Below are 21925 nucleotides of genomic sequence, written 5' to 3'. Positions count from 1 at the left end.
CTTTGTGTCAAAGCTTGTGTTTTATCTTGGAAATTCATTCAGCTTCCTAACACCCATATGCATGACCTGCAGGTCCATATCCGTGGCACACGGTCACCCCACAGTCCTGGTGGTGGGCAAGTCTAGCCCCACAGACAAGGAAGCGTTCTGCTTCTATGTGAAACCCCTTGGTCCTGTCTTCTGATCACACCAAACCATTTTATCTCATTTAAACATGGATAAACTTGGCAAACTTGGCATTTTCAAAGGAGTATCACCCCTGCTTTATATAGAACTCTAACCCCAAGGGGAAACAAAAATCAGTCCTGATTTTCTATGAAGTTTTATTCTCAAAATATAAAAAACCACCACAGACAGAGACTAAGACCTTCTCCCAGTACTTGCTTCCCTCAGTCTTGATGAAGAACAGACTCTCAGACTAATGGAACAAGTGCCTCCCTAGCTCTAAGTCACAGAGGAGGCCACCTCCTCGGCCACCTGGCCATTAGGGGCTTTGCTTAGCAGCGAGCTGGAGCCCAGAGGCGGGGCGAGTGTCTCAGTGGAATCTGTACTTTTTGCTAGAAGAGCTTTGCTTATTATGCAGCAGGAGACGCGCGCGCGGGCTGCTTCCCTTAGAACACGCCGTCTCACATGCTCGGGGCCTGCTGTGCAGGGACGCCGGGTGTGGCCTGGCGAGGCAGGGTGTACATGGCCCCCAAGAACTGGTCTGCAATCCTTCCTGCTTCTCGCAGCCCGCTCAGCAGAGCACCATGGACCGTGGCTGGGTAGTTACGGATTGTATGTTCTCCAGCAAAGAAGAGTCGAGGAATAGGCTATTTCAGGGGAAAAAAAAAAGAGAAAATCAGCAGGCTGCAAATATGCCTTATTACTGTATTTGAACTGCCAAACTCCTGTTGGCCTTTGAAGGCTCACTACCTCCGTTCCATTACTGGTCCATCATCCTACCAAAAAGGGTCTCCCTTATTAGCAGGCAACTCCCTAAAGCACACAGGAGTAGAACCAGGGCACTGAAGCTCAGTGCAGCCTTAGTTCCAGGGTGATGTTTACCTGCACCTGGGCTTATTTATCAGTTTAGTTCTGGGGAACACCCAGTAGACCTTCCTTTGCCTGATGTAGCATGTACTGGGGGCGTGGTGTCCTGACTACTCTGAATCACAGACAACACAGTACTTGTTCTTATTCTGGGACACCTGCCTCAGTTTAGAGCAGACCTCCCTCACCACAGGGCTCTGGGAAACCATGACTGCTCATAAAGACCTCAGGTTATTTCTTAGGGGCATTTCCTGGAAGCCGCTAAGTAACTGGGATGCTGCAACAATCCTATGAGCCAGTACAAAATGGGGCACAATTAAAGATTAAAACACACACAATCTGAATAAGGAAAAAGGAACTGGTTTATACTTTGGACTCTTCCATTCTGAACACAGACTAGACTGACAAAGCCTATAAGTAACAACTAAGACACACAATATTTCTCCTCCCTTTCCTTCTGCTCTTGATTATCTGAAAGGGTTCGAGAACAGATTAAAAATCTGAAGAAAATCTTTTTAAAAGATTAAAATCTAAAAAAAACAACCAAACCAATAGCACTATTTTCACCCTGAAATCCTGGGGTACTGGCCTATTTCCAAATAAGCTCAGGCAGAGTCTGCCAGTTTCTCACCTGTGGGGCACCTGGAATTGAGGGGCCAGGAGTGATTGGCTGAGCCATTAAGTCATAGTCATTTCCAGACGATCCTGCGGCTACGTAGGAATAGGAGCCTCGGGCCCAGGGATCAGCACGCCAGCGAGACACTACAGTTTCCTTGGGCTAAAGAAAAAAACATAAGTGGAAGTTATTACTGGACACTAAGGACAAATCATGCATTTCTGAAAGGTGGAAAAGCTGTAATGGGCTAGGATACAGTGAGACATGAGTGCTGGCCAAGTGATAAATGCTGCTGCTCTGAAACAAAACACAGATGCCTTCTCAGGCTGCAAGGAGGTTCCAGGCTGCCTTCTCTGCTATGAATCCAGAGATTTACCTAGGACTTGACCTGTATTCCCTTTTGATTTTAAAATTCACATGAAGCATTAATATGCCTTATCTCAAAGGAATCATAAGAGTGTTTCAATGGACTTAAAGAAAGAATAATAGAAAAAAAAAATCAAGATAATCTCTTAAAACTTCCTTAAGGGAGTTTGGCCACTTTATCTAAAAGGTGGTCGGGGAAGTTGGGGGGCAGGTGAGGGGTGTGATTGCACAAGTAGAGACGACAGACAACACAAGTGAACAAAGGCAGCAGACAGCCTTCTCAATCCCCGGCCTCATGCACTGGGGGCTTTTCTCAAAACTATACTTGGGGCATGAACTCTAAACAGTAAACCCAGCACACACTTGATTCTGGCTGAAACTGCCCTGATTAAGAATTATGCTGCGACTGGCGATCCGTCAAACCCTGTTGTAGTCTTATGGCCCCAGATCCCTGCCTGCCCCGCCCCGCTTACTCACCTGGGGCACCGCACTGCTGCCAAAAATCCCCTTGAGGATGGCCAGGCATCGGCCAACAATCACATCATCACTTATGTTTTCCATGATCCCAGCAGCTTCTCCTGCCACGAGGGCCAACAGTATTGGAGCTGAAGAGACAAAGGATAATTCTAGAGTCCTACAGACTTTTCCCAAGTACTTCCTTATCAGGTCCCACGTCATTCTTGGCTGTTTGAAATCTGATGGCCAACAGACTAGATATGCACCACTCATGCTAGATGTATTTCTGAGCTAGGAACTTGAATCCTGTCCCCTGAAGGGAGCTGGCAAATCACAGTAAGTGAAACGTGACTCATGTACTTCACTGCATATAACCTGGCAGAATACAGAAGTCCTGAAGATACCACTTCAGACCCTGCTAACAAGTGTCCCTTTATTTAGGCACAGAATTCTTCAAGACATCTCCATGACCAGGGCTGCAGCCTCTTAGCTGTCATCCGAGGCCCTTCCATACTCACCATTACCTTTCCTCACCCATTTCATGGCCCTGTGTGCAACAGGCTACGTGATAGGCACAGTGTTAGATGCTGGGGATATAAAAACTATAGACTATATACCCCAAAGAGCAACAAAAAAAATCAGATACATAATTATAAACTATGATAAAAGCTAGGAAAACAGAAAAGAACACAGGACATAATTTACATTTGAGGCAGTGGGGACAGATGTATCCTGGAAAGTCTCTTTGAAAAAGGTCATTTAGGTCAAGACTGAAGGCTGGGTAGAGTGTGCTAGGTTGGCAAGAAAGAAAAGGGGACAAAGAAAAGCACCCCAGCCCAGGCCCCAGTACAATGCAGAGGCCCCAGTACAACGTGGAAGTAGTAGACAGGATGGTGCATTTCAGGGTTCCAGGGGAGCAGACAAGGGTGTCTGGAGGCTGGGGAGGGGATGGACAATGAGGAAGCTGATAGAAAAGAAGGGTTAGATTAATTACCCTTCACACTGGCCATGAAAATGAAAACCATCAAAAGAAAGAAGCAGGGATAGCAGTCAGTGGTTACTGGTGATTAGACAGGAATGCACAGGTAAGAGTGGCTTGGACTGGGAGGTGGGCAGTGGGAAAGAGAGAGCATTCAGCGGTCGTTGGAAGCACCGTGCCCAGGGAGCAAATGAAGGGTGAAGGGTGGCTACGTGCAGGATGCTTCAGTATCAGGCAGTAAGCAGTGATGGCAAGAACCAGGGTGGCGGTCAAACTGGTTCATCACTGTGTCTGCACTGTCAAGGCCAGGCCTCCTGAAACTGCTGCCCAGAATGTCTTACACCTTTTTCTTAGAATGAGGCAGCATCTAAACATACTTTTCTTTTTTAAAAAAAAGTTCTATATAAAGCTAAGAGCAACCCAATTACATAAGAATATAAAACAAGAAGTGATCAAAGATTCAGGGGTAGGTCAGATACAAGAGTCTGAGAATGAGGAATTCAAGCTGTCCTTTCCCGGAAGCGTTCCTGGGCCTGGCCCCGGCTGAGTGGATTCCTCCTCCATGTTTTCTTCCGCAGCGCCCTGGGCTTGCACCCTGTCACGCCTCCACTCGCTGCCCCACTCTGAGGCTGCCCCCTCCTTCCTATATGTATTTCCCACTAAGTTGTGCGCTCCCTGAAGGCAAGTACAGCATTACTAATTCTCTATTCCTCTAAGGGTGTGAGAAGGATGAAAACGAGGAGGCAGTACCTTTATAGAGGTTCCAGAAGAGGAAGAGCTCTCCCCTGCTTGCGGTGGTGCTGCCAACGTGGCCGAACAGGTTGACACTTGGGTCCCAGAACACCCGGTCAAAACACAGCACCACCTGTCGTCAGAGAAGCACGTGAGCCGGTGACAGAGCTCGGAGGACGCGGCTTGAGGCACAGCTGGGTCTCAGCAGGGACGCACTTCTTCCTCAGAAAGGTTCTTCTAATCTACTCTCAATGCAAGTTTAGACACCCCTATTACAAAAGTACTACTCAGGAGGACCTTTAGCACTCTCTCTCTCTAGGCTTGGGTTTGAGAGGTGACCTCAGAAGACAGTCCTTGTCGATACTTTCATATATAATTAGGAACTAAAGGGAATGGACAGACAGCCCTCACCCTGACATCAGTTTAGAGCACAACAAAATGTTAAACCCGCAGCTCTCTCCGAGTGAAGGGCAGTCAGACTGGGAACGCGGAGGTGCCCCGTTACCTTGTTAAGGTTGCCAAACCCCATCCTCTGGACTGCAGACGTTTTCCACTCGGGAAGAGGCGGCACGAACTGCACAGCGGGCGGCTGCTGCTTCAGCACGCCCAAGGGCAGGGTGCAGAGAACCGCGTCACACTTATAAATAAAGGTCTGGCTTGTGGAGCGGGTGTTGACAGCTATCACTTCACATCCTAGAGAGGTTGGAGGGAAAAGGCTTTACCAGTGATGAGGATGATACTGACGAGGGCACTGAACACTTAGTGCCCAGCAGACTCCACATGCTGTCTCAGGGGATTCTTACTACCTGTCCATGAAATCAGTTCTACTCATTTTTTACAAAAGAAAACAGGCAGAAGTAAACTTGTCTGAAGCCATATAGCTAACAAGTGCCAGGATTCAAACCCAACAGTCAACTTCAGAGTCCTCGAACTTCACCACCATGCCACCCCACACCTTCCTGACTGATACCCCAGTGCTCTTCTGTACTAACAAGACCTTATCATTTACCAAAGTTTTGTAAATTTAGGCCAAAATTAAGAGTAAATGCCTATTCCAATAGAAGCAATACCTCTCCACTGTGGTTAAGGAGCTCATGAGGACCAAGAGGCGAATGGTGCCCGAAGACAGAAGACTGTTGTGCAGGTCTAGGGGATGCGGCCTGCAACCATAGAGCGCGCTATCCTTGAGATGCACCAGGGTGTGATGCTTAGCTTGCCAGGATATGAGTAAGCTCAAAGCTGACCACAGAAAAGGTACTGTAAGTCAGTTAATGTAATTTTCTCTCAATTGTGTTCAATGTTTTCCTCAATGAATGCCTCTTCACATAATTTACAAAAAATATACAAACAGCTCAAAATAAGAATAAAGCACTCCATACACGCCCATTTTCTGTGGCTGCAGAATTAAGGAAAATGACACAAAAAGCTAGTTTCACTGTTCTCCACCTGCCTGCAAGTGGCTATTTAAAGGCCGCAGATCTTCTTAACACCATCAACTAGAAGCTGCCTCTGAGGGGAAAATTAAATGGAAAATTGTTTCATTTGTTGTAAAAAAAAAAAAAAAAAAATCTGTGGTGATCTTGGCAACTCCAGAAAAGGGGCCATGGAGGGCAAGATTGGTGGCCACATCCCCATTTGTCATGAGAGTCCGTACAGAGGGGGTCAAAAAGCTTTTGTAAGGTGTTCAAGTAGATTCCAAAGGTGGTTGGAATGATAGGTTCTCTGCACTCCACATGAAGTGTATCCTCAAAGCAGCAAAAATGAGCATAGAGACCACTACCATAGGAATCAAAGGGCAATTCAGTCTCTGAGGTCAACCTATCAGCAGAACTGCTCCAAAAACGAGAAACCAGTCTAAGTAGTTAGCCCACCTGAACAGGAAAAGCCAAAGACGATGATGCAGATGGTAAAATACAAGGAGTGGCTCTCAATGGAACCTAGGGGCCCAATTCCTGGTATTTAAGAATTTACTTAGCAAAATTAGATCCAAACTCACTGGATCTAAATACCAAACTAATTCAGTCAATCTTAAAGGAAATCAACCCTAAATATTCATCAGAAGGACTGATGCTAAAGCTTCTGAAGCTTCAATACTTTGGCCAACTGATGCAAAGAGCTGACTCACTGGAAAAGACCCCGATGATGGGAAAGACTGAGGGCAAAAGGAGAAGAGGGTAGCAAGAGGATGAGATGGTTAGGTAGCATCATTGACTCAATGGCCATGACCTTGAGCAGACTCCAGGAGATAGTGGAGGACAGGGAAGCCTGGAACCCTACAGTCCATGGGGTCGCAGACAGACATGACTTAGCAACTCAACAACAGTAACAAACAAATTCATGCTAACTGCTAATCCATTCAAACTGGAGACTCTGAAAATTGCCCCAGTTGTCTGGTTTGTACTATGATGGGGTCAGAACCTCTAAAGGCTCTATTGGCTCAATACTTTTGTAAATGAAAAAAATTTAATTCAGGAATCATAGTTTATAAGACACTCTATCAGGAAATGTAACTAATATTTTTTCAGTAGGTCAAACTCAACAGAAGATCAGTACTCTATTTCAGAGTAAGAGGTTTATCTTACTAGAAAAGACGTACCTGAAGCTGTGTAGCGAACCTGCCGAACCGCAGTATTCAGTTTAATGTCCAGGCCTTCTGCTAAAGCCACAGGCACACAGGAGTAGCCATTCCTCACTGTCAGGTGGCTGCCAGTAAACTCAAAGTCATCATCCTAAAGCGGACAGAAAAGGGCACGTCTTCATTCTTTCTTAGTCTAACTGATGTCACTTATACCGAGTCCTAAAAAATAATGCTGAAGAAACACGAGCTTATGAAAAGTCAATATTCTAAGACATAAATTAAAGGGCAATCCCTCAGTCTTCAGCTACAGCTGCCCCAGGAAACTGAAGGGAAAAGAAAAAAAAAGCCAAAATGTCGCTTATGGCTAACTCTGGGCAGTGAAATTACGGCAGTTTCTTTTTTCCTGAGACAGACTTTCTAACATCAAAGCCCTACACCACCAAGCTCAGACTGCCCCTAGAGGGCAGGAGAGGGAAGAAAGCTGATTCAGTAAATTCAGATGGTTAGCTACCACAGCAGTTTTTGGCTTTTGCCTGCACGACAGATTTGGCAGGACATCAGGATCACCCTCCTAATTACATTTTCTGCTACATAACAGCAAAATCATTTTCATGCCCTAAACCTACAAGTTTTAAAGTCGAGGAAAACTTCCAAAACTAAGGTTGGTCAAACTAGACGAAGGCAATATAAGATTATAAAGACCCGCCCAAGATAATCCAAAGAGTGAAGAAGTCAAGATTTGGCCTGGAAGAATTCCCAAAATGATTTCATGTCTCTGAATTTACTGAAAAATCTTCCAAATGAAAAACTTTTGAAGGTTATTCATTAAACTTCTGGGAAAAACATACCACAATTCTTAGGAATTAGATAAAAATATATTGGGTTGGCAGCAGAACATTCACTACTTAAGTGACTGACTCATCTGTTCTCCATATGGATCATCACCTACATTCAAACTTGAAATGAATATATATTGAAACATCAGTGACTAGGATAGGAGTAATTCAGTATTTACATGAAAAACCATAAGGAAACTGGAAATTCTGCAAGATATGTACCACTAACAAGTCCAATCCTTACCATAACTCAAATTCTAAAGAATACGAGGACAGGATCTAAAGATGAGGAAGTCAAAATAATTTTACTAGGAAAATGAATAGTAAAAATGAAAATATGTAAGTAAAATATAACATTTACTCCTGTACAATCTTAAGTCTGGCCCAAGTCTCAGATTTAGAGATTGGTTCATTAGCATCTAAGAAATGCTGTGATTTGCCACAAGTTCAAGAGTAAATCACACTGAAAACACCTAAAAATTACTTAACAAAAGATATGTGAGACTGGGACACCGAGGACTGCAAAATACTGCTGAGATAAATGAAAGAAAGCCTAAATAAACGGAGAGGTATACCATGTTCAAGGATTTGAAGACTCACTATTGTTAAGATGACAATCGTAGAAGGTAATTTTTGTAGAAACTGATAAACTGGTTCTAAAATTTTATAGACATGTCAACTTAAAAAAAAACGCACAATTAGAGTTGCAAGTTCTATCTGAGGCAATATGAGGATTATAGTCAGGGAGGCAGCATTTCAGAGGCTCTGGGAAACTGCTCCAGAGAAGCAGGGGGAAGCCGGTACCTACTGATTTTGGTAACTGGGGAGCACATGCAATCAAAGCACATATTTTTTGCAGAAGGTTAATGCTGGTCTCGTTACTGTGAGTCCCAAGAAGCGGACACCACCATGAAGGATTTTAGTGCTCTTCTAGATACGAGAAGATACAAGTGTGTGTGTGTGTGTGTGTGTGTGTGTGTGTGTGTGTGTGTGTGTACGTGATACAAGTGTGTGTGTGTGTGTGTGTGTGTGTGTGTGTGTGTACGTGCTCAGTTGTGTCTGACTCTCTAGGACCCCACAGACTGTATCCTGGAGTGGGTTACAACTTCCTCCTCCAGGGGACCTTCCTGACCCAGGGATTGAACCTGCGTCTACTGTGTCACCTGCATTGGCTGGCGGACTCTAGCTCTGAGTCATCTGGGAATCCCAGAGATACAAGAGGTAGGCTAATAAAATCAGCTCTGGAAAATATCTAACTAGATGAAGACCTGTTCTGCCAGCTTTTCCCAGAGCAGAGAGTGCCTCATTTCTGCTCTCTGCCCTAAACTCCGTTCAGAGGATGATGAAAACTAGCTGCAGCAGCACAAGATTTAATCCCTGCAGAGGCAGATGGCAAGTGCCAATCTGTAGTTGAGAGAGCTGAACTAGTCAAAACACTTTCAAAGGTGAATAACTTATACTACCTGATTTCAAAATGTCCTATAAAGCAACCGTGATCAGGACAGTGACAGTGGCGTATCGAGAGACAGGTGTTGAATGGAAGAGCTGATTTTCAACTAACGTGACAAAGACAAACGAAGAGAAAAGGTGGTGCTAGATTAGTAAGATAACATACAGAAAACTATGAGCTACCCTCACCTCTCACTATATATAAAAATTAACTGAAAGTGAGTCATAGACCTAACATAACAGCTAAATTCATAAAACTTTAGGAAGAAAATAGAAAATCTTTGCAGTCCCGGTTACGACAAACATTTTTCAGGATACAAAAAGCACAAAGCCTAAAAGAAAGAGTTGACAAATAGGACTTTATAAAATTAAAAATATTTCTCTTTGAAAGATTATCACTGAGAAAAGGAAAATGCAAGCTACAGAGTAGAAGAAAGAATTTTCAAACCATAAACCTTCAAATCCAGGATTTGAACAACATAATGAACTCTTACAAGAGAACAAGCAACTACATTTTTAAAAAGCAGGCAAAAGATCTGACAGCCTTTTCACCAAATAACTGACATATGAATGGCCAATAAGCACATGAAAAGATGCTTCACTTTATTGGTCATCACAAAAGTGCAAATTAAAACCACAGTGAAAAATTACCAACCATTAAAACAGCTAAAAAATTTAAAGCTGGTAGAGTATCAAGTGCTGGTGAGGGTGTGGAACAACAGAACTTGTGTACACTACTGATGAGAAGGTAGTTTGGAAAACACTTTAAAAATCTACCTCCCACAGTAAAAATTTTACTTCTAGATATTTACCCAAGAGAAAGACATGAATATTCATAGTAGCTTCAATTATTTATAGCCAAAAATGAAACAACCTAAATGTCCCTCAACATACCAGTGAATGGATGCATTCTGTGGCATATCCATACAATGGATGTGAATATTACTAAACAACAGAAGGAACAGACTACTGATACATACAACAACAATGAATCTCAAAATGAAAAGTCACACAAAAGGCTACAGACGGTACAATTATGTACTGTATGGTTCAGTTTACATGTAATTCTAGGAAAAGCAAAACTATAACGACAGAAAGCAAATCAGTGGTTGTGCAGGGCCAGGAGCTGAAGGGCGGGTGACTGACTGCAAAGGGGCAAAGAGAAGACCTCTCAGGATGACAGCGACATTCTATGTCTTAAATGCGGTGCTGGTTCATAATTACGTAAGTTTGGCAAAATATCAAACTGCTCACTTAAAATAGGTTTTATGGTATATACATTATAACTAACTAAAGCTGTTTAAAAACACACATACAGACAAATTAACAGTTTCTCTTAGGAGCCCTCTCAGAGACACGTGCAACAAAATACATGACAAAGGAATTTTTACCTGATCCCAGTGCTTAAGGGAGAGTGTAGAGAGAGGTGTGGCATTAGCGAATTCAAGATTTGCAAAATGCCAATCAAGTATCTGTCTGTCTCTTGATGAGAGATATACATCACTGCAAAATGAGAACGAAGGAGCTCAAGGTTACTAAAGGGCATTACTACCATTCTCAATGGGCTGATGTTGATGATTTCAGTGGGACTATGCCTTTTATGAAGAAATTCTAAGTCAAAAAACAAAATCTCATCTGTCTTATTAAACCCTTCATTGCTAGTGCCCAGGAGCAATGCCAAGCTTCCTACATAAAGCAAAGACCTAACTGTAATTCAGATAAAAAAATTAGTTTGGAAAAAAAGTCTTCTTTATACTATTTACCTTGCATTATAAAAGCTGACTTGTATCAATTTTTTTGTTGTTTTACATTTTGAATAAAGCATTTTTTTTTAAAGACAGGCAGCATCCCTGACTAGAGAAACAGCAGATGTATGTGGACAATAGATGCCCCGTGGAGCGCTTGTCACCACATAAGGGCACACTGTCAAAAGTCCAACAGAAATTGAGGGTAACACTTTTCTAATCCCCAGAATTTTGAAATTTAAAGCAATACCACCTTCTACCTCACTCAAAGACAATTTTCATTAATATACCAAATCTTACGGGAAAAAGCTATCGTTTTAAAAAGATACCTTGATTTAAGTATCTAGGACACTCTTACATATTAACATATAAGAAGAGAGTATTAAGGAACCTGACAAGTAGTCCTATGTGCACAGACACTTTCCATTCATGAAATAATCTACAATGCATTCACTGAACATACATAAAAGGCCAGGGTCTTTGTAATCTTCCTTCTAAATTTAACAGAAAGAAGAGTAAAAGTTATCTGTTGGAGCATTTACCTTGGGGGATTGGCTTCCAACTCTTGAAGTTTTTCTTCTAGTTTTCCTTGTGTTTCAGCTAATTCATCATATTCCTGGTGGAATTAAGAGAACCGGGTTGGTCGGGATGAGTCAGAGATGCATCTAGTTATTGACACCACAGAGGGTCAGGCCTGCACCACATCCCTGTTCAGGTCAGTTACAAGGGTGCCTTGGCTGAAGGCTGGGTCAGGGTGCAAGGATAGTTGTTCCTGAAGACAAGTTACAATGTAACAGGAGAGTGTGGTGGGGGAAGAGGATGAAGAAGAAATACACTAGTATTTTACACAGTAAGGATAGAAAAGAATAGTGACTTTCACTTCTCATGCATTTACTGTGTCCCTAGTATGACTAAGCACTTCAGATCCCTCTACAAGTGAGGTAGTACTTAACACCATGTCACAGATGAGGTGACTAAGGGGTCACATGGCTAGGAGATTCTAAGTTAAGAAACTTCAACCAGACAGTCTGACTCCAATAACTCTAAAGTCCACCTTCATTAACATTACTCTAAACTGTCAGGGATAAGCTATCACAGAGGGCTAACCTGAGATGTGGGTAAGCTAAAGGATGATACTGTGAAAGCAAGGCAGGAATTCTGCAGAAAAAGCAGACAAAACTAACCCATTAAGTCCCCAGAGCTCCTGCGTACCAAACCCCCTTCTTACTGCTCTAGGCACCTGTGACTGGCTAATGGCCAAAACTTCCCAGATCTATACTTATCACTTAGGATTCCAAATAAAATCAGCGAGGCATGTATGTATATCATACCTTGCACAGGGCAGTTAGATCCCTGTGTTTGCTTTTCACTAAGAACTCAGCAGTGATATCTCTGGGTGGTTTGACTTCAGATGCTTCTTTGTATTGCTGATGGAGTTCTTTAATTTTCTCTTTTAAATTCACCATCTAAGAGAGAAAAATACAAATTTACCATTGCAGACAGTGACATAATTCATCACCAAAGCATGTGCTTTGGCTCCTCCCCTAAACTGCTATCATACCAAAACAGGGTTACACTGCGCAACATCTGTGGAATTAAGTACCTCTTCCAAATGATGATATTTAAAACAGGAAAAAGTCCTATATGGCTCAACACAGAGGTGTCACATCACTATCAGATAAGCAGGATTGACTCTGTCTTCCAAAACAAATGGGAGAACTAGGAGTGTTCCATTAATAAAAATAATGTCCCCAAAATAAAAATTAATTAAAAATTTAACTACCAGGCAAAAAAATAAAACCTGTCACCAATAAAACACAGTTTTGAGAAACAAATTATCATGATTTGTTTTTTAAATACGTAAAAGGTCAAATCATCACATGAAGAACCTTAAGGAACCATTCCCAATGTCATTTTTCCAGGTTTCTGAGGGAAAGGTTAAAGCCTGAAACTAGGAGCTCCACAGCTCTGGCTATTTGTTCTCTGCCACTCTTCTCGCTTCCTCCACACCACAGTTCATAAGGGGGTGTGCCAAAGACCTCTTCATTTGACAAGATGAAGGCGTGAAGCATAGTCAAAGAGTGAAGCCAAAAGCCCAGTCAAAAGATGCACCCAGATTTTGCAATTATAAAGCCTCCAATTTGGCAGGATGGGGAGAAACAAATGGTTTCCCAGTCTGGAGCTGGGGCTTTAGCAGGTGAATACAAAGGGCCCCCTTGTTCATACCACTGAGGAATAGCCTCATATTGGTACCTCAAGTGAAATCCTTAGGCCAACGAATTATGATCCTGGCTACTGACATGTTGTCTTCATCAGTGGGAACTTGACCCCAGCATAGCTGATCTCCCTTTCATCCTAGACTCCAGCAGAGGGCACTAGACTAAGTTGGCAACAGTCAAAGGCAACCTGTCATAGGAAATATCTATTTCCCCCAGCAACAATTATCAATAATGCCATACTGAAAGACTGACATAAAAATACAGAATTTTACCTTATTAAGAAGTTCCTTCAGTTCCTCCTGAGTTTTCACTATCTTCTTCCAATGTTCAATCTGCTCATCTTTGACATGCTTTTCTTGTAACCTGAAGAGACAATATATGTGCTTTGGTCACACAGCTAGCCGTGCTGTGTAAGACAGGTGCCCATCCAAAACATCGGATGGTATCAAGGCCCACTAAAATTTCTAACACTTTGGAATAAGAAAGTTGGCTGGTGGCAAATTATTTTCTAGGTTATGTTAAATACAATCAATTCAATACCATAGAAGACATGAGTTTTACAACTAAGAGAGCCTTAAGGATCATGTATGGACTTATTTTAAAAAGATTTATTTTTAGATTTAACTATCACATAAAAATAAGTGAAAACTAGCTCAAATAAGACTTGATGGAAACTTAAAACATTACTCCGCAATCTATAAACAAAATCCACAATACAATAAGCAGTATCAAAGTACTTACTGAATGACAACTTCCAATGCCTGGCCAAGGGACACAGGCTTATTATTGAGGACGTTGAAGTCCAGCTGATGACTAAGGTAAGACGTAGCTTCTAGCAACCGGTTAAACTCTTGCTCTACCATTTCATCTTTCTCCTTAGGAACCTGAAAATTCGAAGTAGGGCAGAGTTGGTCCTTACAAGACTAAACATAATCATCCATGAAAACACAAATGCTCTACAGTTTAAAAGGTCAAAATATGTATCTCAAAGGAGAAACCTTTGAGGACAATGATTCAAACTATCTCTTCTATGAAGTGGTCAATTCCATTAAATGAGATATGAAATGTTTCAGCCCGGATACTCCCTATCCTCATGATTCTGCCCTCAGAGCTGGAACTCCAGTCTATGAACAGCCACAGGAGTCACACTGGTGGTGAGTGAAGTCATGTGGAGCACAAGGCGCCCTGGAGCTGACATGCACTGAGATAAGCTGGGCTGACATGCAGACAACACACTGGCAAAGTCCTGGAGAACAAAGGCTGCCAACACCCCCAAACACCTTGTAAATAAGGGCAGGGTGAAAAAAATAAGAACAAGGTATGTGCTTCCCCTCTAAGATAACAATCTCAGGTAGGAGTAGTGAAGAGAGAAGTGAAATTCATGGCTATTAATAAGAACACAACAGCATATTAATTCTCAGAGTACTAGTGTTTTACGGCACCAATTAAGTTCAAGGTTGAATGTCCAAAGCTCTTACTACGAGTGACTGGGGTACCAAGTCTGGCTCACTACTGTGGGGGGAGGAGAACAGATTGTAAAGCCGATCATTAAGCTGCAAGACCATGCTCCTAAATCCCTGCTGTGCCCCTGCCTAGTGATGCCATCAGTTAGCTGACACAAATCCCTCTGCTAATGCTCAATTCAGCCCCAAAGTAAACTGTATCTGCAGTTCCACTGCTGAATTCATGGGGACAGTGAGAAGAAAAAGTATGTCTAAGGAAAGCATCTCTTGCCATAATAAGTTAGGCATGGGAAATGGGTTTCAAAATTTAGAATTTCACTTTACAATCAACCTAAAATTGGTAATAAGAAACAAAAAGTTCTAATAATCACTAAGGTGAGGAAGAATAATCGTTTACAATTAGAGGTAACTATTATGAACCAGATCATCACAGTAAAACTCTTGCTTCTCATTTGAAACACCTTCACTTTTGCCCTTCACAATTAAACAGATGATTTCAAAGCACTAGCCTCTGCCCTCTCAATGATGAGCTGCACAAGTAACTCTATCAGATGAGCCATGGTATGGCAAAAAGAATATGGTGAGAAGTATAATCTGCACCAAAACAAAGGGAAAAGGACAGCATTTCTCCTTTTGAACTGTAAATATGAAAGACACTATAACTGATTCAATCAAAATAATCTTTTAAAGCATCAAGTTCTAAAAGTTCACATATGGAAAACATCAGGAAATCTTTGTGAATTAGAGAATCCCCCTGAGCCTAAGAAATAGATACCTGGGAGAATCTTCTGGTTTATGTTGAGAAACAAGGCTTTGAATCAGGCTCTGGAGCTTGGTACCATTTATGTATCAGGGTGGTACCTGGGACTTGGTGGATCGAACATAGCTGACCTACCCCATTCAATCCCACAGCCAGAGAAAGGAGCTCTTGGCGACATCCCTACTTGTTCTGTTTTCACAGCTACCAGAGCAGATGGAAGTGATCTTCTTGTCAGGAATTTCATTTACTTTCCCATCAGTTACTTTTCCTCATTGACATGATACAGTGAAGGTCATATACAGGTCATATACAGAGAAGCTCAAAGCAAAGCTGAAATTTTGCTTGGTGTTAATTCCCTCAAATGATGTTATAAAAGATGATTCTAAAAACTCTAAATCTGGTGCTCCTTTAAAAAAGGAAACAATTATATTTTCAATATGAAACCTCCATATTTATGAAATCTTAACTGATCACAGACGCAATGTGAAGGACTGCTTTTCCTGGAGTACAAATGGTGATATTTCCATACACGGCTTCTAAAATGCCTAGCAAGAGGATGCTATAGCAGTAAGAGGGGCCAGATCACATATGCCACTACAATAGGGCAGAACATGCCAATACATATGTGTGCAAACAGTACTGATTAAAGCTCTTCCAGTGCCAACTGTATGGCTTGCTTTAGACAAGCTTTAATCTTTGCAGCTAGAGTGACAGTCACATAGGGAAGTTCATACTGAAAAAGTATGCAACATTTCAAGGCTCAGTAACTGGGGTCCAGGGTGTGTGGTAGAGAAATATTTAAAGGGACACTGTCAAGGTTAGAGGGACCAAATTTGACCTTTTATTCTTCCCTCTGTTTGCTGAGCAGCCCACTTGATTCATTACACTTTCCCCTTTAGTCCACCCACGCCACCACAAAAAACTTGACTTTTTACATGCGCTTTCAATGACAAAAACTCAAATGGCACCAGTCCAACATATAGGCGCAACTCTACAACAACAAACCAGTGTGAATGTATGATGGAGAGGATCTTTGGAAGCGAAAGATTTACGTTTCAAGCTTTTAATGGGTTATTATAAACAGTGAGGAAAATGACTTGAAAAATTATGAAGAAAAAATACCTTGACAGTGTCCTTTTAACCAGTGCAGCAGAGAGAGAAATAAACTGTAAATAACAGCCCAACAGCCACATCAAGTTTAGTTTTGTAAGACAGCTGTAAAATCAAGGCTTTAAACACACAGCATGACAGAAGCATTGTTAGCTCAGAAGCTGCAACCACCAGAGAAATAAGGAACAGACTGTACAGAGACTAAAACGGGAAAGTCAAGGCACAGAAATGGGCAAAAGAAAGGCACTTTTGGTGGTGGTGGAGGGTAGGGAGGTCAAGGGAGATGGTGTCAGAAAGCAGAGGATAAAGCAAAATTCAATAAAAGAGAAAAAGAAAAACACAGAACAGCAACACAAACACAGAATCAAACAAACACCAAACCAAAAGATCACCACCACACCTGATTGACATCAGAATGACATGACTACATCCCTAGAGCACTCTCTAACTTAGGGTTACAGTCAACAGTAAGGCCCCATCCATTATCTGCTAGTTAAGCAGTTATAGGAATGTTGGCAGTGAGACCAGGGATACCTTTGATACCTGGATTTTCTTCCCATTAATTTAAAAATTCCACTTTAAAATTAAAGAAATTATTTGGAAAACAGTAAATAAAATACTTGTCCATTAGGAAATCAATACTGACTGGGAGAAAACCAAAATGTGTTTTTGATGTATTTAAACCTTGAATCTGTTTCTAAAATTAAGCTAATGATATATGTTCCAGTTGACTCAGACAATGAAAAGAATTTTAGCAACTGACTACCTTAAGCACTCCTTAAGTACTGTTTCAGGTCATTTCTTTCCTTTTGGTGAGAACCCTTGGACTCTGTTAGTTTCACAAATAATTATGAAAGGATGCTGAAATATTGGCAGTCTTTAAATACAAGTCTCAATAATTTTAGTTTAATTTGACCATTCTATTCTAGATTCTCAGTTGCATTCTGAGACAGGAGCTCAGCAAATGATCACCAGGGTTATTAGCACCATGTCTGACGGCAGCTGGATTTCCGTATTACACCACAGTGAGAACAGAAAACAACAAACTATGCATTCTTTTGGGAAAGAATCACTGATACAGTTTTCTAGCAAAGAATCAAACAAAAAGGCTATCACTTGAAACAGATTTTGTGATTCTTCAAAACCATTTATTTCTCTACAAGTCTCCAAATAAATGGTTCCTTTAAGACAAAAAATTTGGTGAGTCTCACTCCTGTAAATGGATTATAATCCTGACTGTTTTGGTCCTGTAGATTATATGGAGCATCCCTGAACATGGTCATGAGTTGGGGAGACCATGTTACTGGCCCATGCAGAATAAATTTTGGGAAAGCCAAGCAACTTTCTGGACAGGGTCCCTGATTCTGCAAGAAGTCATTGCAAAGAAAAGACAGCTCTCAGTTCTATCTCTGGTTGCATTCTATCATCACAAACTTGATAGGTCTTCAAAAACACTGCCTATCTGTCACACTTCCAGTCAGCGTAAGTCCTCTAGCAGCTGAGCAAAAATGGAGTTAAGGTACACCTAGGTTCCAGGTACTCAAAAGTTCTGACATTTAGCAAGAGAAATCCTCAGGAAAAAGTAACACACTGAAAAAAGTTGTAATGCCAAATCTGGCCAACAGAGGTTACAGTCAATCTCCACCTCTCCCATCTCCAAGCACTTCTGTAATTACAATAAAACGAAACATTGGTTCCTTTGGTAAATCGTGGAAGAACAAATTTACATCTGAGGGGTTTTCAACTCAGATTCTGAAATAGCTAAGGGAAATTAAAGATAGATATTGACCCTAAAGGGTGAATAAGGCAAGGGGTCTATCCTTAATCTAAATATTGGGTAGGCCAAAAAGTTCATTCAGGTTTTTCTGTAACATCATACAAAAACCCAAATGAACTTTTTGGCCAACTCAATAAAATTCAGTGTGATTCTATAAATGGAGACTGCTGCCTCCCTCCCAGTTTAACTCATAAGATATTAGGGGATGTAAATAACTGACTTTACTAGAGCAGGGACTAAGCCATGTGAAGACGGAACACATGGCATGTCTAAGGAGTACACTAGCAATTTTTAGCACATAAGTGCTCAGTAAATTCTTGTTAAATGAATAAATTAATATAGTTTGGAAAAGTAAAGTCAGTAACTATATTTGAGGGAAAAATAACTATTCTGCAACTTCAGAAACATTAAAGGGGGGCATGAGATTTTTACATAAAAAGCAGAGACTGGCAGTTATGATTTTCAAAGGTAGAGAAAGACTGCCTTAAAGATACCAAAGATGTTTCCAAAAAGGATGATGAAAACTGAAAAGGCCAAGACACCTGTGTCAAAAGTATAGTAACCTAGACACCACTCTATATGAACACAACTGGAAACCTGGTAAGTTACAATGGTCACTGAGTATACCCAATCAATGGTATTTGTAAGAAGCCTGGTATGCATTACCTTTCAAGAGTTACCTTTCTTCCTCTGAGTCATTCCCAAGTAGAAAATCAGGATCTGTTTCTCCAAGTAGTTACTGAGCCTTTGGATCTCACTTGATAAAAACAACACACACACACACACCTTCTCTCTCTCACATTCACTCACTTAAGATACCTATTCATGACTCAAAAAAAGCTGAAAACAAAACTAGAATCTAAAGCCCCCTAGTTACTAGCTGGTATACAGGAGATGCAGAAAACACTCAGCCATTTCTCCAGTCTCCCCCACAATCCAGGTTTTCATACCTCCCACTGGTGACTCCCAAAATGCTACTGAAAACATGAATTACCCTATTTCCCAACTTTATCCATTCAAAACTAATTACAGCATAATTCAGAGTATGACTCCATCATCAATTAATGATGACAATGAGCAGGGAAGCTGCTTCATTAGCTCGGACTGTTTTTATAGGCTTGGAAGATACTTCTATTAGTTCAACATCCTAGCTGCCAGTGCAGGACCAGAGAGAAAGGAGAGGCAAGCTCTTTCAGGGATTCTTGTGACTGATTAAAACAATAACAAGGTAATATAACAAAACTACTTACTACATGATTTTTTTTCCTATAACAGCAAAATGCCTGGATATGGTAATATGTTCCTAAGACAACACTGTTGTTGTTTAGTCACTAAGCCATGTCCGAGTCTTTGCAATCCCATGGACTACAGCCTGCCAGGTCCTTCTGTCCATGGGACTTTTCAGTCAAGAATACTGGAGTGGGTTCCCATTTCCTTCTCCAGGGGATCTTCATAACTCAGAGATTGAACTTACATCTCCTGCATTGTCAGGTGGGTTCTTTACCACTGAGTCACCAGGGAAGCCCTTAAGACAATATTACAAGTGGTATTTATAACTGAGTTTGCTGCTGCCCTTGTACAGGATGAAATAATTAATTTCTGTGTACTAACAAAAGAACCATCTAATTACCCTCTTTTCCACTGAGGCTATCCAGAGAGAATGGGGAAACACATAGCATTTTGTATAATCATTTACTAAAGAAAAAGCAATGGCTGAGTGAGTATCATCACTCTAGGTGGGCCTCCATAGAGTAACTATTAAAAAAGAGTTCTTTTAGTAAAAGGAGGAGACTCAGCTGAGGCAGTCACACTGACAGAACTGCACACCTCTCCTGCCCCAGCCTTCCCTGGACTCGAGCCAGGCGGAACAGCACTAAGCACCAGGGCAAGTGGGATGGACTGGAGACTGAACTGACACACACACACGACTAGGCATGAGGCAGATAACCAGTTAGAACCCACTGTATAGCAAAGGGAACTTACTCGGTGCTCCGTGGTGACCTCATTGGGAAGGAAATCCAAGAGGAGAGAGATGTTCATGTGGCTGAGTCACTGCCGTACAGTGACTAACACACGCCATAAAGCAACTACACTCCAATAAAACCTTTTTTTTAAAGTTTAAAAAAAAAAAAAGCTAAAACACCAGATAAGAGACCTGACTCTACAATTTATTGACTATGGTGATGTCAGGCAAACACATGTGTGTGCTTTAGATTCTTCCCCTGCAAAATAAGGAAACAAGGCAACTAAGTCAGATTCCCTAGATTTCTAAAGCCATTAAACGTATCTGACTATGAGTATAAATTAATCTGGCTATAAGCCAAAAGCCAGTCTGCTAGTCAATAGGTATCCATTCCTCCTCTGAACTAGATTACCGGGAACAGCAAGATACAGAAACATTAATAGGGCAAGCAGAACTCAAAGCTACAAAGAAATTCTTTCCCCAAATTTAACAATGCCTAAAGAATTCTCCTTACTATTCAGCTGCATTACCAAATACAAACCAACCAAGAAAAATCCTATAAAGATCAGAGTTGAATGACAACAAAATGCTGAAAACCACACATTAGCTTAACAACTGTTTACTAGAATGCTATTCAAAGAGCTGGTCCTGGTGAGAAAAGGAGCTTATACCAGAACATAAACTAAAGCAACATTTCTTCCACTGAGAAAAGTCCTGCTACCAAAGCCATCTGAACTAACACTGTGGTTAAAAGGATGCAGTTTATTTACACTCTGGCACAAGATATTTCTCTCATCCCAAACTAGTAACCAACAGTTCATGAACTGGCAGCTGGTTGTAGGCCATATTTGAGTGAATGCTGCTATACTATAGGCTTCCCTGATGGCTCAGATGGTAAAGAAACTGCCTGTAATGCAGGAGACCCAGGTCTGATCCCTGGGTTGGGATGATTCCCCTGGAGAAGGGCATTTATTTGGAAACAAATGTTTTTCAAAATGTTTTACAGCTTACCTAATACCACAAAAGCAGACCATTCCTCTGGATATCTCTACTAGGGGAAAAAACCTCACATTTTACTGTCAGAAAGACTAAATGAGACTGTTCTACATTCAGGAAAGTCAAAAGAAAAAGATAGTGTCTCAAAGATCAGTGATAATCTTTGGCTTGGATTCCATTACTTCTTGAGGATGTAATATCAACTTCAAAGACCTTGCTTCCACAATTCAATTCTCTAAATTTATTGTCTATCTACCTAAAACATCTATCTGGTCATGTCACTTCCCCCGCTCTCAACAAGACTGGATAGATGAAACTAGACTGGAAAAATGGAAGCCTATTATAGTACTCTTTCTACATTTGTATATGTTTGAAAATTTGTGTACAAGTCCCACCAGACTGTAGGGTCTTATATGGCAGGGACTGTCTTATTCATCTCTGCATTTTTTTTTTTTTAACAGATCTTTGCAAGTAATAGAAGTTTATAGAATTGCTGAATTAACATCTACTTCATCTTTTTCTATTTTATTCTGTTGGAAGGCTGCCTGCCCTTTTCCCTCACCCCCAGAAAAGCCCTGGAAGTAAATTTGGATCCAGAATGGTGGGGAAGGGAACCAAAGCATTCCCTGAAAGTCTGTACTTCTCTGATATGAACCCTATAAAACAGTCTTTTCCTAAAGGTAGACAGTAAAAGGCAAGGATGTCCCATAGGACCTATGACAAAAAATTTTGGAGTTGGAATGTTACCACTTTCAATAACAGTAGCTACACTGCCATATACATAGCAAACCTTCTCCTCCTTGATATATAAAGGTGATAATGAGTTTATATCCTGAGAACTAGAGACT

At 41.3% G+C, this 21925-nt stretch overlaps 1 protein-coding gene across 2 annotated transcripts in view; it reads right to left on the bottom strand.

Moving 5' to 3' along the window:
* Positions 1–306: 306 nt before the first annotated feature.
* The window catches only part of KDM1A (lysine demethylase 1A), a 63901-nt gene continuing 42282 nt past the window's right edge, over positions 307–21925 (bottom strand). For both annotated transcript variants that reach the window (XM_043445550.1, XM_043445551.1), the window contains 11 exons: positions 13750–13892; positions 13281–13371; positions 12121–12255; positions 11332–11405; positions 10436–10547; positions 6778–6910; positions 4687–4874; positions 4200–4314; positions 2492–2619; positions 1664–1810; positions 307–812 (listed from right to left, as the gene is read on the bottom strand). In XM_043445550.1, the coding sequence (XP_043301485.1) occupies positions 627–812; positions 1664–1810; positions 2492–2619; positions 4200–4314; positions 4687–4874; positions 6778–6910; positions 10436–10547; positions 11332–11405; positions 12121–12255; positions 13281–13371; positions 13750–13892 (1452 nt within the window). In that variant the 3' untranslated portion in view covers positions 307–626. The remainder of the gene's footprint in view (positions 813–1663; positions 1811–2491; positions 2620–4199; positions 4315–4686; positions 4875–6777; positions 6911–10435; positions 10548–11331; positions 11406–12120; positions 12256–13280; positions 13372–13749; positions 13893–21925) is intronic.

Source organism: Cervus canadensis, chromosome 24 (assembly GCF_019320065.1).
Source record: "Cervus canadensis isolate Bull #8, Minnesota chromosome 24, ASM1932006v1, whole genome shotgun sequence".
NCBI lineage: Eukaryota > Metazoa > Chordata > Mammalia > Artiodactyla > Cervidae > Cervus > Cervus canadensis.
The sequence above is the reverse complement of the archived record's forward strand: the minus strand, read 5'-3'. Positions and strand labels throughout refer to the sequence as shown.